Genomic DNA, 16,219 nt, shown 5'->3' on the forward strand with positions numbered 1-16,219 from the left:
TATTTAATTCCTTTGGTTCATTGCCTTAGGTCTGTAATTTTAAATTCATAGAGGACTTATCTATTGGCTAGAAAGCAAAAATATTATTAAGGTTCAGTATCTTCTCCAGCTTGACCAGTCTCTCCATTCCCCTCCCCATCATATCCACTATCTAGGCAAGTCCTTTGATTTCTTCCTCTTACTTCCATAATTCAGTTTCCTCTCTGTACTCAATGCTAAAATCCCAGTGCATGTCCTGAGCAAATCAGGAGGCCATTACAAGTATCTTCTTGCTGCCTCTCCTCCCCCTGTTTGTTTAAAATACGGTGAACAAAGTTATATTTATCTCCCTCTTCTGCTGCTCTAGTCATGTCACTCCCCGCACTCTGCCTTTTAATCATTCTATTGGCCTCCTATCTTCTGCATCAAATTCATTTTTCTTATACTCCCTACAAGGCCCTATATAATTTTGGCTGTGCCGATGTTTTTTTTGTCATTTCCACTTTCAATATTGTGCTTTCTGCTCTGCCTCATATGCCTGGGACAGTCTCCAAGTACTTCTTTGCCAGGGGCCCTTTTCCTAGTTCATCAAATCCCGATTTATAATCTTCAAATCCCTCTTCAGGCTATGCCATCCCTAATCATCTCAACAATCCCCAGTCTTTCCCTCTCCAGAGCTGTTGTATCACCGAGTTTTCTTGCCCTGAAGGGCTTATTGCCTAAATAAGACTAGGTAAGAATGTGTGTTTTCTGGGCTTGTAAAGCCCTGTGTCCGTTAAAGGTGCTTAACTAGTAACTTGTGCCTTGTGAATAATCAGGACACGCCACAGGCTTCACCTATGCCATCCACAGATGTTGCAAAATTGGCTTTTCTTTAGTGAAATGTGTTCTGTATGGCTAACTAGTGGTGTTGTGTACTAGAGCAGTGGTTCTCAAAGCCAGTCCGCCGCTTGTTCAGGGAAAGCCCCTGGCGGGCTGGGCCGGGCCAGTTTGTTTACCTGCTGCGTCTGCAGGTTCGGCTGATCGTGCCTCCCACTGGCCACGGTTCACTGCTCCAGGCCAATGGGGACTGCAGGAAGTATATTCCACTTAGGTGTGTGCATGCCCACCATGCCGGAGCCAGAGCCTTTTGCCTAGCGGTACCCACAGGGGGCAGCACTCGTGGCTGTGACCCCTCCTCTGGCTATATGAGCCAAGCTGCCCCGACCCCCCTCAGTTCCTTTTCCCCACCTGTGGCTGGAGTTGGAGGTGTGTGTGGTTGTGTGACAACCTCGCATTTCTTGTTAGCCTAGTTTATTGTGTAGAATTAATGTTAGTAAGTAGTTAGTGTTAGTTGTTAGTGTTCCTTGGTGATGCCCTCACTGGGGTTCAAACACTGTCCTTTGTATGGACAGGCAATCCCCAACAGTGACCCCCTACACATGGTGCTTGCTTTGTCTTGGTGAGGCCCACCTTAAAGCATGTTGTTTGACTTGTAAATCATTTAAGAAGTGGTCTCAGGTGGTGCGGGACCTTTGCCTCAAGAAGCACCTGCTTGAACATGCCATGTGACCTGATCTGCCTCCTTGGGCTGAAGATCGCCGTTGAACTCACAGGGCGCTGCCGCCTCTTGTTCCAGGGCAGGCGCCTCGCCGAAGAGAAGGAGGAGTCGTTCTCCATCATTGTGCTGAGAAAGAGGTCATAGAATCATAGAATATCAGGGTTGGAAGAGACCTCAGGAGGTATCTAGTTCAACCCCCTGCTCAAAGCAGGACCAACCCCAACTAAATCATCCCAGTCAGGGCTTCGTCAACATGACTTAAAAAGCCTCTAAGGAAGGAGATTCCACCACCTCCCTAGGTAACCCATTCCAGTGCTTGACCACGCTCCTAGTGAAAAAGTTTTTCCTAATATCCAACCTAGACATCCCCCACTGCAACTTGAGACCATTACTCCTTGTTCTGTCATTTGGTACCACTGAGAATAGTCTAGATCCATCCTCTTTGGAACCCTCTCATAAGACTAATCAGATTTTCTCCAGGTTGCGGGGCAACTTCTTTACCTCCCCTAAGAAAAGCACAGAGTGGCATGGTTTGGGCACTCGGTATGGTGTGGGTGCTTCTGACCCTGCCCTGTACCGAGTGGGAAGGGCAGAAACACTATACCATTGACTCAGTTCTGGCTTCCGGGTGTCTCTTGAGCCTGGTGCCGACAAGGGAAATGCCAGTACTGACTGACTTCATGTTGTTGCCGTATCAGGCAGCTGCAGACTTCTTCTGCCTTTCGGTCCTGACCTCCCCATTGATCCAGCACTTTCCCAGGGCTGCGCCACCTATGGTCCCTCCAATGGAGCGAGCCACTGCACCTCCATGTCTGTTGGCACCGCACCCAGATGCTCCCCTTGCATTGGTGGGGATGTAGCTGGTACCGGAATTGGCGTGGGGAAGCTTGGCACCCGGCCCTCTTCAGCACCACTGCATTTGACTCTGCAAGTGCTCTCATGGTGGCTCTCACCACCTTATTTGGATGTTCTGGTACTGCTGTTTCCACTGGGACCAACAGTGCCTGTGGCGCTGGCATGCTCAGTACTGACGGTACTGCCTTCATCATGGGCACTGATGTCTGCCTTGTTCTGGGTGACAGATGAATTGGACCGCTTATTGGCTTCCTCAGGTGTCGCTCTGCCCATGTTGCTGATATCCTGGGGCTCTGATTCTGAGTTGGAGTCGTCATCTGCCTCCACTGCATCACTTGATGAACTCAAGGGACTGCTAATGGACCAGTATGGTCCCCAGGGTTGGCATGTGCTCTGTGGCCAGGACGGAGGTCCCTGGCCCAGCCCTTACTGGTTGTGAATGACCTACCCATATTGGTGGCCTGGTTCTCAGATGGATGCTCCTTGTTCACAGAGATCCCACTCTTCGTCTCAGGCCCAGGCAACAGTGCTCTTCCTCCCTGTGGAACCTCCAGAGTCCCCCCCTCCTGGGTGTGTCTTCCCGGGAGCGAGACCCAGTTGTGGCTCAGCCCAGACCTTTGTCCTTGTTGCCAGACAATGCCGTGCTGTCTGGGTCATCCTCCACTTCTCTTCTGGAAGACTTTAAGGCGTACCAGGACCTTTTATGCCACTTAGCCACATCTCTGGGCATCCAGATAGAGTTCATTCAAGAGAACACGCATAAAATAATGGTCATTTTGCATCCCTCTGTCCTCAGGAGAGTAGCCCCTCCTGGTCAATGATGCGGTCCTCGAGCTGGTGAGAGTCCTGTGGAGTACACTGACCTTGGTACCGCCAGTGGCAAAATGCATGGAAAAGCATGACTTTGTTCATATGTACGGATTTGAGGAGTTCTATTTCCTCCTGGCCCCGAGCTCCCTGGTAGTAATGATGATAACTGGCAGAGTCTGGTAGGGGAAGTTAAAGTCTACCCCCAAGGACAAAGACTTCAAGCAGTTGGATCTTCTGGTAAGAACATTTATACCCCATTGTCTCTACAGATGAGGATTGCTAATCAACAAGCTTTGCTGTCTAATTATGATTTCCTCAGTTGGTCAGCCATGGCTAAATTCGAGGAGCAGTTGCCCAAGGCCTTGTATGAAGAGTTCTGGGCATTTGTTGCGGAAGGCTACTTGGTGACCAGAATGCCCCTACAGTCGACCCTTGAGGTTGCAGACACTGCGGCCAGGGTCATGGCCTCTGTGGTAATCATGAGGAGAGCTCCCTTGTTGCAAAACTCTGGGATCTCTGTAGACGTCCAACAAGCCATTGAAGACTCACCCTTTGATGGCCAAGTCTTGTTCTCAGACAAGATGGATGAGACCTTGCATTCCTTCAGGGATTCCAGGGCTACCTTGAGGTCCTTGGGAGTATACACGCTGTCCGTGCAAAGACTCCACTGTGGGATGCAGCAAGAGTATCGCCTGCAGCGCTCCTTTGCGCAACCATCCCCCCAAAACAATGGAACTACCCTAGAAAGAGGGATAGAGCCCACAAGAGGAAGCAGTTGGGCTTGGGCTTTGGACAGTTTTCATGTCCTCCCTTGGCACCATTCAAGTGCCCTTTTTGACTCCTTTGTCCAGAGCACTGATCCAGTCATTCCTCTGCCCCCTTCATCCACCTGTCCCTTTGCAGACAGGTTGCCCCACTTTTACAATGCTTGGGACTCTATTACCTCAGACAGCTGGGTCCTAGACACTGGCAGATCAGGGTATGCAATCCATGTCCTCTCCACGCCTCTTCCCCATCCTTCTTCAGGGACCCCTCTTACGAGACAATGCTCATTGAGCAAGTCAGCTGTCTCTCGAAGTTGGAAGTGGTGGAGGAGGTTTTGCCAGAACACCGGGGCCATGGTTTTTACTCCAGGTACTTCCTGATACTGAAATCCAAGGGCAGGGTGAGATCCATTCTCAACCTTCGTGGCCTCAACAATTTCATCAAGTACATGCGATTCCGCATGGTCACTCTACATGGTCTCAGAACAATTGGTTTGTTGCTCTGGACTTTCAGAACACTTACTTTCATGTGGCCATTCTGCCAAGCCACAAAATTTTGTTACATTTTGTGGTGGTAGGAGAACACCATTGTTAGTATATGAGTTCTCCCGGTCAGCCTCTCTTCTGCCCCCAGATCTTCACCAAATTCATGGTGGTGGTCATGGCATATCTCAGGAGGAAGAGTATCCACATCTTCCCATGTCTTGACAACTGGTTGCTGAAGGTAGATCCAGAGAGGGGGGGTTTTCACCCATTTTGACACTACGTTGCATTTGCTCAACAGTCTGGGACTCCTTTTAAACACCTCAAAGTCAGCCTTGGCTCCCACTCAAAAAATCAAGTTTGTTGGAGCCCTTTTAGACTCCACAAAGTCAAGAGCGTTCCTGCCAACCAACCGCTTCCAGTCAATGCAGCAGCTCTGCTTCAGCCATCCACGACAGTCAGTGTGTGTCTGAGCCTGCTGGGCCGCATGTCCATGTGCATGCAGGTGATCCAGTTCGCCAGGTTGCGCCTTCACCTCCTTCAGATGTGGCTCAGGATGGTTTACCGCCCTGCTCTGCATCCTCTGGACAGGCTGGTTCACCTCCCTCCACCAGTCCTAGATTCCCTATGCTGGTAGGAGTCCCCACGCAATGTGCACCAAGGGGTCCCTTTCGCTCAGGCGTCTCGAACCAAGACACTGGTTACTGATGTTTCCTTTCTAGGTTGAGGGGTGAATCTGGCCTCATTAAAGGTGCACGGCCTGTGGGCAGAACTGGGAGCCTCACTACGTATCAACGTGTTAGAACTTCAGGCCATCCACAATGCATGTCGTGCCTTCCAATACCGCATCAGACACGCAGTGGTACTCATCAACCGTACCACTGTAATGTACTGTGTGAACAAGCAACGGGGATGCATTCCCGGTTACTCTGCCCGGAGGCAATCAATTTTGGAAATTTTGCATTGAAGAAGATATCACTCCAGTAGCAGTCCATTTGCTGAGGGTGCAAAATCGTTTTGCGGACTCGCTCAGCACGGTTTTCTCCCTGAGCCACGAATGGTCCCTGAAGGGGAGAGTTCTCTGGGTTGTCTTTGCAATGTGGTGCATCCCTGCAATCCACCTGTTTGCAATGAGGGGAAAACGGGAAGTATTGACTATTCTACTCTCGAAGGGGCCTCAGCCCAGGCTCCATCTCTGATGCCTTCCACTTTAGATGGCAGTTGGTCCTCCTGTATGCCTTTCCCCCTCCATTCTCATCATTCTGCAGGTCATCCTCAAGCTCAAGGCAGATTGGGCCAAGCTCATCCTCACTTCTGGTTCTCAAACCTCCTTGCTCTGATGGCTCAGCCTCCTATATTGCTTCCTCTCCATCCCGACCTGCTCACTCAGAACCATGGCCTCACCATTCATCCTGCGATCAGCGCCCTGCACCTTATGGCATGGTTGCTACATGGCTGAACCAAGAGGAGGATCAGTGCTTGGTGGCTGTCCAACAAGTCCTACTCAAAAGTAGGAAGTCCTCCACTAGGATGGCCTACGTAGTGAAGTGGAAGAGATTCTTGGTGTGGTCCTGGGCCATGGGACCCAACCGACGGGGGCAGCCATCCAGGACCTCTTCAAGTACCTGCTACATCTTCAGAAATCGGACCTTGCGCTCAGTTTCCTGAGAATGTATTTTGCAGCGATATCAGAATTCCATCCATTGATTCAAGGGAAGTCAGTTTTTTCCAATGCCATGGTGGCGAGATTTCTGAAGGGGCTTCTCTGCTTACATCCTCTGGTCTGAGAACTGGTTTCCTTGTGGGACCTACACACGTTTCTGGTGGCTCTGATGGTCCCTCTGTTTGAGCCCCTTGTGTCCTGTCCGCGTCCCCTTCTGTCTCAGAAAACTGTGTTCTTGATAGCGACCGCTTTGGCAAGAAGGGTGTGTGAGTTGCAGGCTCTCATGGCTGAGTCGCCTTACACTCAGTTCTCCAAGGACAGGATAACACTGTGACCACACCCAAAGTTTTTATCTAAGGTAGTCTCTCAGTTTCATCTGTGTTTTCTCCTAAGCCGCGCTTTTCCATGGAAGAACGACGCCTTTATACTCTGGATGTCTAGCCTTTTATCTAGACAGGACTAAAATGTTTCATGTTTTGCCTCGCCTGTTCATGTCATATCTGGACTGCATGAAGGGGCAAGTGGTCCCCCTGCACAGACCATCTCTAGATGGATAATATCCTGCATCAAGGCTGCATACGCGATAGTTTCAGTTACGCCTCCTCAGCGGATACCGGCTCACCCCCGAGAGCGCAGGCGACATTGATAGCATTCCTCAGTGACATTTCCATACTGGACATTTGCAGGGCGACCATGTGGTCGTCTGTACATATGTTTATGGATCATGCTGCCGTTACCACATCTTCTAGCTCAGATTCAGGCCTCGGAAGGGTGGTCCTGCGATTCCCATTTCAGTATACTCTGAGCCCCGCCTCTGGATTGGGATACTGCTTGTGAATCACCTAAGTGGAATACAAGTCTGCATCTACCCAAAGAAGAAGAAACAGTTACTTACTGTAACTGGTTCTTCAAGATGTGATGCAGACATGTATTCCATTACCCACCCTCCGTCCCTTTTGCATTGGAGGCTCCTCTCATGGGCTTTCAGTGTGAAGGAACTGAGGGGGATCGGGATGGCGACTCCTCATATAGCCAGAGGAGGGGTCACAGTCATGAGGCCACCCCCCTACAGATACTGCTAGGCAAAAGTCTCTGGCTCTGGCATTCTGGGTACGCATATGCCTAAGTAGAATACATGTCTGCATGACATGTCAAAGAACCGCTGTTACAAGTAAGTAACACTTTCGTTTTTGCCTATCTCTGCAGCATGGCACATGGGTTGTCTGCTGGAATCATGTGGGCATGTCTCACCTGATCAGTTCCCAGCTATTTGCAGGGTCCATGGGCATTGATGGCATATTGCTATCTCCTATTCTCTGCCTGTGGCACACACTTTTTAGTTAGACTAAAGCATTTTAGAAGCTAATATGAGGGGGCAAGGAGTCTAGGAGAGCTGGCTGTATTTTAAAGAAGCCTTATTGAGGGCGCAGGAACAAACCATCCCGAAGTGCAGAAAGAATAGCAAATATGGCAGGCGACCAGCTTGGCTTAACAGTGAAATCCTTGCTGATCTTAAACACAAAAAAGAAGCTTACAAAAAGTGGAAGATTGGACAAATGAACAGGGAGGAGTATAAAAATATTGCTCAGACATGCAGGAGCAAAATCAGGAAGGCCAAATCACACTTGCAGTTGCAAGCTAGCAAGGGATGTTAAGAGTAACAAGAAGGGTTTCTACAGGTATGTTAGCAACAAGGAGAAGGTCAGGAAAAGTGTGGGACCCTTACTGAATGGGGGAGGCAACCTAGTGACAGATGATATGGAAAAAGCTGAAGAACTCAATGCTTTTTTTGCCTCGATCTTCACAGACAAGTTCAGCTCCCAGACTGCTGCACTGGGCAACACAGTATGGGGAGGAGGTGAGCAGCCCTCAGTGGTGAAAGAACAGGTGAAGGACTATTTAGAAAATCTGGACATGCACAAGTCCATGGGGCTGGATTCAATGCGTACAAGTGTGCTGAGGGAGTTGGCTGATGTGATTGCAGAGCCATTGGCCGTTATCTTTGAAAATTTGTGGCGATCGTGGGAGGTCCTGGACGATTGGAAAAAGGCAAATATAGTGCCCATATTTAAGAAAGGGAAGAAAAAGAACCCGGGGAACTACAGACTAGTCAGCCTCACTTCAGTCCCTGGCAAAATCCTGGAGCAGGTCCTCAAGGAATCCATTTCGAAGCACCCTAGAGGAGAGGAAGGCTATCAGGAACAGTCAACATGGATTTACCAAGGGCAAGTCATGCCTGACCAACCTGATTGCCTTCTATGATGAGATAACTGGCACTGTGGATATGGGGAAAGTGGTGGATGTGATATATCTTGACTTTAGCAAAGCTTTTGATACAGTCTCCCAGAGTATTCTTGACAGCAAGTTAAAAAAGTATGGATTGGATGAATGGACTATAAGGTGGATAAAAAACTGGCTAGATTGTTGGGCTCAACGGTTAGTGATCAATGGCTCGATGTCTAGTTGGCAGCTGATAGAGGGAAGTGATTATTCGCCTCTATTCAGCACTGGTGAGGCCACATCTGGAGTATTGTGTCCATTTTTGGTTCCCCCACTACAGAAAGGATGTGGACAAATTGGAGAGAGTCCAGCGGAGGGCAATGAAAATGATTAGGGGGCTGGGGCATGTGACTTACGAGGAGAGGCTGAGGCAACTGGGGTTATTTAGTCTGCAGAAGAGCGTGAGGGGGGATTTGATAGCAACCTTCAACTACCTGAAGTGGGTTCCAAAGAGGATGGAGCTCGGCTGTTCTCAGTGGTGGCAGATGACAGAACAAGAAGCAATGGTCTCAAGTTGCAGTGGGGGAGGTCTAGGTTGGATATTAGAAAACACTATATGACTACGAGGGTGGTGAAGGAATGGAATGGGTTACCTAGGGAGGTGGTGGAATCTCCATCCTTAGAGGTTTTTAAGGCCCGCCTTGACAAAGCCTTGGCTGGGATGATTTAGTTGGTGTTGGTCGTGCTTTGAGCAGGGGATTGGACTAGATGACCTCCTGAGGTCTCTTCCAACATTAATATTCTATGATTCTATTATTTCAGTCCTCAGGGGACTAAAATCCTTTGCGTCAATATAACGATATCTGTGTGAAATTTAATGACCTGTGTATGCAGACGGTCAGACTGTATAATCTAATGGTCCCGCCTGGCCTTAAAGTCTATGAAAGTATAAAGAGAAGTTTCCCAATAACTTTCAGTTAATAAAAATCACCCATTTTGGTCTCTGGCTTGGTTGAAAACATCAGAACTATTCATTGAACCATAATCTTTTTCCACTGCACAATTAAACCTTTGGTGGCACAGTAGGAGAGGGGTGGGTATTCAGGTATTAGAATCCCAAACAGTGTAGAGTTTTACATTTTCCTGCCAACACCTTGAATTGCCCTCAGAAGTAAATATGATGAAATATGGTTTAATAGTGACTGATAGTGCCAAGCAGATATATTCTTTGCCAGATGAGCTTAGGGCAGTCTTCTGTAGCATGTACTGCAGTTGTCAGATCTAGAGGTTTCAGGGTGTAGAATGTGGCAATGTATGCTTTAAAGAAAGAAACAAGAATAGTGTGGTAATATCTTTATTTGGACCAACTTCTGTTGGTGAAAGAGATGTTTTCTTTGGATTTCTGAAGAAGAGCTCTGTGAAACTCAAAAGCATGTCTGTTTCACCAACAGAAGTTGTTCCAAATAAAGATATTACCTCACTTGCCTTGTCGCTCTCATGTGCTGGGACTTACGAGGCTATAATCAACTGCAGACATACTTTAGAGAGAAGGTGTGTAAGTGCCTTAGAAACTGTGAATGTAGAAAGGTGCTTTTTGCCACTGATGGCAAACTATGCATCCAAACGTCACATCAATGCTAATGAGATCTCAAGGAACCAATTTGCATTTCATTTAATTAATACAGTTTAAGAAATGCATAATTTATTAAAAAAAGATGCTTGTATTTTCTTGTGGCTCATTACTGATTTTTTTCTGCCCTGTTTGTGTCACCTCCAATAGTCTATGCAAGCAGCAAGATGTCCTACAGATGAACTGTCATTAAGCAATTGTGCTGTCGTGAATGAGAAGGACTTCCAGGCTGGCATGTAAGTATCCACTGTTACTCTTCTGTCTAACAAGACCTAGAGAGAGTGTCATTTTAGACCTGGAAGCAGTCAGCTAAATTTCTGAAACTGTCTTGTTCCCAGAACTCACCCTGCCTGAGTCACTTGTGTATCTCTTCTTTGGGAATGTGAATGTGGCTTTGAGGTTAAAAGTGAGGGTGTGGCTTTATCCCAAAAGATGGGAATAAGGTAGGGGCCACGGTTGGACAAAGAGCAGGCCTTCTTTGCATGGATGCATATTTAGGGTATTTCAGTTAAGTCTTTTTTAAGTGTAATGCATGGAAGCAGAAAACATGTCATTTTATCCACAGGAAACTCCTAGTACTACACTAGTCCATAAAATGCAACTTGAGGAGATCGAAATGTTTTGCCAATTTGTCCTCTTAGCCCCACCTATACAGTTGCTAGACATGATTTCAATTTTTGAGATTGTAAAATATTCTGCAGTTCAAAAATGTGAAGGCATTTCCTTACTACTTGTGAGTGCTTTCCTTTGCAACCTTAATGTACTTTTAACATCTAGGATTTTTGTGTGTGTGCAATGGAGTGGATCTCAGAGTGATTTTAAGCAGGAAAACTCAATTTAAATAATTGATTTTTGTATTGTTGCCTAGAGAGAGGGTAATTCTCATTGGTTGGTAACCATTAAAACATATTGATTTGCAACCAAATATAGTTGTTGCATTAAATTTGGTACTTTTTTGGTTAGTCACAGTGATGGACTGTATCTATATGCATTCATTGAAGGAATTATATAGATTAACATATATTTATTCAAATTCTTAATTTTTACATTATTATGTTAGAAAACAGTGAATGATGCATTCCTTGTTTACTGGATGATTTCTTATTTAGGATTTTTTGTCAAACTGCATTTGGATGGAAATTGGAATTCAATTAGTTTATTAGTAGTTAAATAAAACTTGATTAGTAGTTAAATAAAAATACGTTGAATGCATAAGAAATATGTTTGTTAAAACATTTTGCATTTAAGGAAGTATTAATTGTACTTAGTGACTTGACTGTTTCTGTTCAAAAGTATTTAGGTGCCTGAAGATGCAGATAGGCACCTAGTGTGATTTACAAAAGTGCCTAAGCGTGTTAGGTGCCTGACTCCCACTGAAATCTGTGAACCACTGTATGTTTTGTATGGCCAGTGTCACGAGGTGTGCCTGCTATGGCTAAGTGTGGCACTGCAGACACTCCCTGCCTCAATTTCTTCCTCCTCAGGGTTTTCCGTCTCTCCCAGGGTTCACATGGCTCCACAAAAGTCCAGACCAAACCAAAAGTACTTTTGCCCCACTTAGGATCCTCTTCAGCCTGCTCTTCAGGTTCGGTTCCCAGTCCCTTCTGGGTTACCTTTCAGTCTCTCTGTGGCTCTGTCATAGAGCCCTGACTCCCAGACCACTTCCCCGGAGTCCTCTGACACAGTCTGAGCCCCTCTGGGCTACATTTTATTTCCTTTGGCTCTGAGATAGAGCCCTGACTTCTAGGCTTCTTCCCTAGAGTCCCCTCACAATCTCCTGCAGGCCTTTGCTCAGGGCCTTCCACAGAAACCTGCTGATTCTGTGTGGTTCTATTCTCTTTAAAAGGGATCAGAACTACTCGGAAATAACCTAGCTGGTCCTGATATGGGGGCTAGCTAATCTGTCCCAAGTGTGGCTGAGCACAACTACCCTAAAGGGTCAGCCAACCTGTGACAGGCAGGGCTCATCTTGAGAATCTGTTAATGAAAGGCTGATTTGAAGCCGTAGTGATTCCTATAGTTAATAATTGGCGTTTTCAGTGGAACATGCGGTATTGTTCATAGATCTCTAGTTCCCGATCATGCTGCCGTAGTCAGATGTTGGCTGTGTGTGTGTTCTCTCTGCATGCTGCACTGGCTCTGGCCGTGTAGCCCCTACAGCAGGCTCCGATCGAACTGCCCAATAACTACAGACCCATTCGTAGCAGAGGCACTTGGTCAGGTTTATTGTCGCCGAAGCACAGTGATAGCACCTGGCAGATTCTATGGGGATACTAAGACCTGTCTGCCCGTGACAATGGACTCAGCTAAGTCAGTGGCGGGACTTTCCACTGCCCCCTCGGCTGGCCAAAGACACACTCTCTGAGACTCCATTTTATACACCGATATATACAACTTATGTATTGCCCCTCTTATGTAGGTAGTTACTGCCCCCTCACATGGTTTGTTACCAGCCATTACCTTGCACATGTTGGTTTGATCAAAACATCTCTATCCGTCACACTGTCATCCTGACCTTATCTTTAGGTGGGGTCATTGTGTGCTCCTTATCTGTGGGGTGCGTGTGTGTGTGTGTGTACACACCAGACTTGGTATTGGGTGTTCTGGTACCACCCTTTTGAAATGTGTTTGCATGAGTTTACTGTGCCTAGTACTACTTAGGAATGTATGTTTTTTTGCAATACCAGCCCTGTTTTTGCCAGATTCTGTGAACTTGCAAGTAGGCAGGTTTTATAGCAGGGCCTGCCTTTTGCTCACAGTCTGACTTTTGTTAACTTTGCTTTATATCAGCAAAACTTGCCCACTACTTTAGCTCAGGCCTCTTGTCTCAGGCTCTCTCTTTCTACTACATTTGCTATCTCTGGCTACATGAGAGCAAGAGTGCCTCTAACCATTGTTTATGTAGCTGCTGGTGCTCTAGAGCCCCCAACTGTCTGCTCACTTAAACACCTCCTGCTGCTCAGGCCCTGCCTGCCATGGCCTGCCTGACCTTTTCCAGCTGCCCTGGAGCAACTTTGTCAGCAGTCGTCATTCCTCTCCCCTGTTTGTCCTTCCACCCTTACTTCCAAGAAAATAGTGCAGTACTTTTTGTTAGAAAAACAAGTCTTACTGCTAGCCGCATTTTGTATTGCACTAGTCTGCCAAATAAAAAATATGAATGAACTCTCTTGGGACTTCCTGCTGGCACACTAATGTTCCCGTATGTCTTTGAGAGTTAGAGCTCTGGGCATTGGAAACTGGCACTCTGGAATTTTAGTCATCACTTTGCCACTGTCTTGCTGTGTAACCATGTGCAAGTCCTTTCACTGCAGTGTGCCTTGGCTTGCCCTCTATAAAATGGGAATAATGCCTGGATAACCTGCAGTGGAGTATGGAGTCTGATGAACTGTTTGATGCCCCCGATGGAAAACATGCTGTAGAAGAGCATAGTAATATAGATCCATTTTAATTTTACACACTCCTGTTGAAATTACACCTCTACCCCGATATAACGCGACCCGATATAACACGAATTTGGATATAACACGGTAAAGCAGTGCTCTGGGGGGGCGTGGCTGCGCATTCTGGCAGATCAAAGCAAGTTCGATATAACGCGGTTTCACCTATACCGCGGTAAGATTTTTTGGCTCCCGAGGACAGCGTTATATCGAGGTAGAGGTGTATATCTTTAGACACTTACGAAGATTGCATTCATGCCTGCTTAAATTTCAATATATCAAATGCAAGATTAGCTGCTTCCATTGCCTGATGTTTAGGAACAAGTATTGCTAGGTTATTGTGTTGTTTCTTCCATTATTGAATTTCTGTCTGAGGACAAATGCTAACAGGGCTCCTTTCAGTTCAGCCTGCTGTAGCTGCTTCAACATCAGAACCTACACAGTTTTTGTTTAAGGCTTCTCTTCTCAACGTGGCCACCTGGAGCTGCTCTGACTGTCCAGGAAAATGTAAAATGAGAGGCCTTGAAGAAAAACAATATTTTTCATATCAGTCTTAAAAAAATACTCCTTTAATATTTTGATTCCTACCATTTTTCCAGCAGGATAAAGGCTGTCTCCCTTTGCTGTATTGCATCTCCCTCTGTTGTAATGCACAGAAGAAGAAATAATGGTGATATTCATTGCTGAAGTTACATGTATTGGGCCATAATATGTACAGGGCTTTTATATACTGTGCTGCCAAACTGTTTTAAATTATACCAATGTGGTGCACTGTTTCTTACTCCTGGGAAAATTCTGCACAACTGCAGTGCAGCAGAAAAATGCTGCCCCACTCCTCCCCCTCAGATTCCCTTTTCTTCCTTGCAGAAAATGGTTTCTGTGGGAAAGTAAAGAGACGCTGTACCAGTAATTACTCACCCCTCCCTGGCAGCTGTGCTCTGTTCAGCAACTGGGGGGGAGAGGTCAATCACTGGAGGAAGGGGAGTATGGGGATGCCCTGGCCACACAGGGACATTAGTTTCAGGTGAGGGGGAGGAGGATGGAGACAGAGTTCTCCTACCCCCCTTCCCTGAATGGAGCAGCCAGGGCTGCGTCAGATCAAGCCCCAGAAACGTCCCCTGGCTGCAGGAAGCTCGGCACCGCAGGGGTGGTGGTAGTGGTGTCTGGGTGCGGGGTAGGCGTGCGGCTCGAGGGAGAGGTTTCCAGGTATGTATGTGTGTGTGTGTGTGTGTGTGTTAGGGTGACCAGACAGCAAGTATGAAAAATCGGGACGGGGGTGGGGGGTAATAGGAGCCTATATAAAAAAAAGACCCAAAAATCGCGACTGTCCCTCTAAAATCGGGACATCTGGTCACCCTAGTGTGTGTATGTGGGGAGGTTGGGTGCCGGTGGTCTGGATGCGCGGGGTTTGGGCTGACGGAGCAGCTCCCTGTACAGTGACCCCCCTCCACGTGCGCACCCAGACACCCCTCCACTGAGCCTCCGCTCCATATTAGGAGCCCCCAGAACCCCTCCCCAAGCCTCCCAAACTCCCCGCCGAGCCTCACCCCCTGCATCAGGAGCCCCCGCATACCTGGACCCTCTACCCCACTGAGCCCCAACCAGCTGCACCCTGACCCCCGCCCCACTCCACACCGAGCCCTAACCACCTTCACCTGGACTGCCCTGCAGAGTCCCATAACCCCTGCACTGAGCCCCTGTGCATCCAGATTCCCCTGCGCCCAGACCTCCTTATCGAGCTGCCCACACCCTGATTGCGCCTCCCAGAACCCTGGTACTCTTGAGGAAATTCTGCACCAAAAAATTAACATTTAAAATTCTGCAAAGTTCTGCATATTTTAATTGTGAAAATAACACAGAAACACAATAACAATATAATCACAGCATTTTCCATTATTTTGGTAATTTATTTCAAAATACTTGTCAGCAAATAATTGAAAATGGTGTGATTATATTGTGTTATTTTGACAAATAAAATTTGCAAAATTTTAAGATATTGTGTGCAGAATATTTATTTTTTTGGCACAGAATTCCCTCAGGAGTAGTTTCTGTTCACTGGCTTATGTGCTTATCACCAACAGATATGTACTAGTGGGGGGGACATGATCACCTGAAAACTAGACTCTGACAGCTGTATGGGTCAGGGATGGAAGCTCCTCCTACTCCGCTGAATGATAGAAGATGGCTTGTAGGTTCATACTTGCATCATTAAAAGGGGCTGTCACTCAGTGAAAATGCTTATGGTGGTGCTTCTGACTTCCTGTGTCCAGGGGTGAACACACATTTCAGTGCTTGTCTGTCTGTGTGCTGTGAGCTAGTCAACTTCTCCAGGTTTGGTTAGTTCTTTGCTACCATGGAGAGCTCCTCTCACAGAAGGAGCTGTCCCAGCCCTCTAGCAACTGTATCTGCTTGAATTGGATTGTGATTTTTTTTTTAATGGCTATTGCAGTTGTGCAAATACAAGCGAAACTCTACACTTCTCAGAGTGAGCAGGAGGTGGAGCCATGGGTGAAGTGGTAAACCCCATGAATGGTATTAAGAAGTAATTAACAGCAGGTTTGCAGTGGCCAGTTGCTCAACTGCTGGGGAGAAAGGGTGTCAGGAAAAAAGTCATCTCCAGATGGCTTCAGAGAACTGCTCCAAAATACACTCTATTATCTAGTTGAGTTTTGGTGCAGTATGAGAGATTCAAAGAGGAAACATAGTCCAGTGATTATGGTGGTAGCTGGTCTCTTGGGAGATCCAGGTGTTTCTATCTCTGTCACAGACTTCCTGTGGGTACTCTGTTAAACCACTGAGCTGCTTTGTGCATAAATTCCCAATCTGTGAAATGGGGAT

General features: G+C 47.0%; 1 protein-coding gene across 3 annotated transcripts in view; it reads left to right on the forward strand.

Moving 5' to 3' along the window:
* NSF (N-ethylmaleimide sensitive factor, vesicle fusing ATPase) overlaps positions 1 to 16,219 on the forward strand; it is a 165,357-nt gene that overhangs the window by 16,624 nt on the left and 132,514 nt on the right. For all 3 annotated transcript variants that reach the window (XM_054014424.1, XM_054014425.1, XM_054014426.1), the window contains exon 2: positions 10,095 to 10,180. In XM_054014424.1, the coding sequence (XP_053870399.1) occupies positions 10,095 to 10,180 (86 nt within the window). The remainder of the gene's footprint in view (positions 1 to 10,094; positions 10,181 to 16,219) is intronic.

The sequence above is a fragment of the Malaclemys terrapin genome, chromosome 25 (assembly GCF_027887155.1).
Source record: "Malaclemys terrapin pileata isolate rMalTer1 chromosome 25, rMalTer1.hap1, whole genome shotgun sequence".
Taxonomy (NCBI): Eukaryota; Metazoa; Chordata; order Testudines; family Emydidae; genus Malaclemys; species Malaclemys terrapin.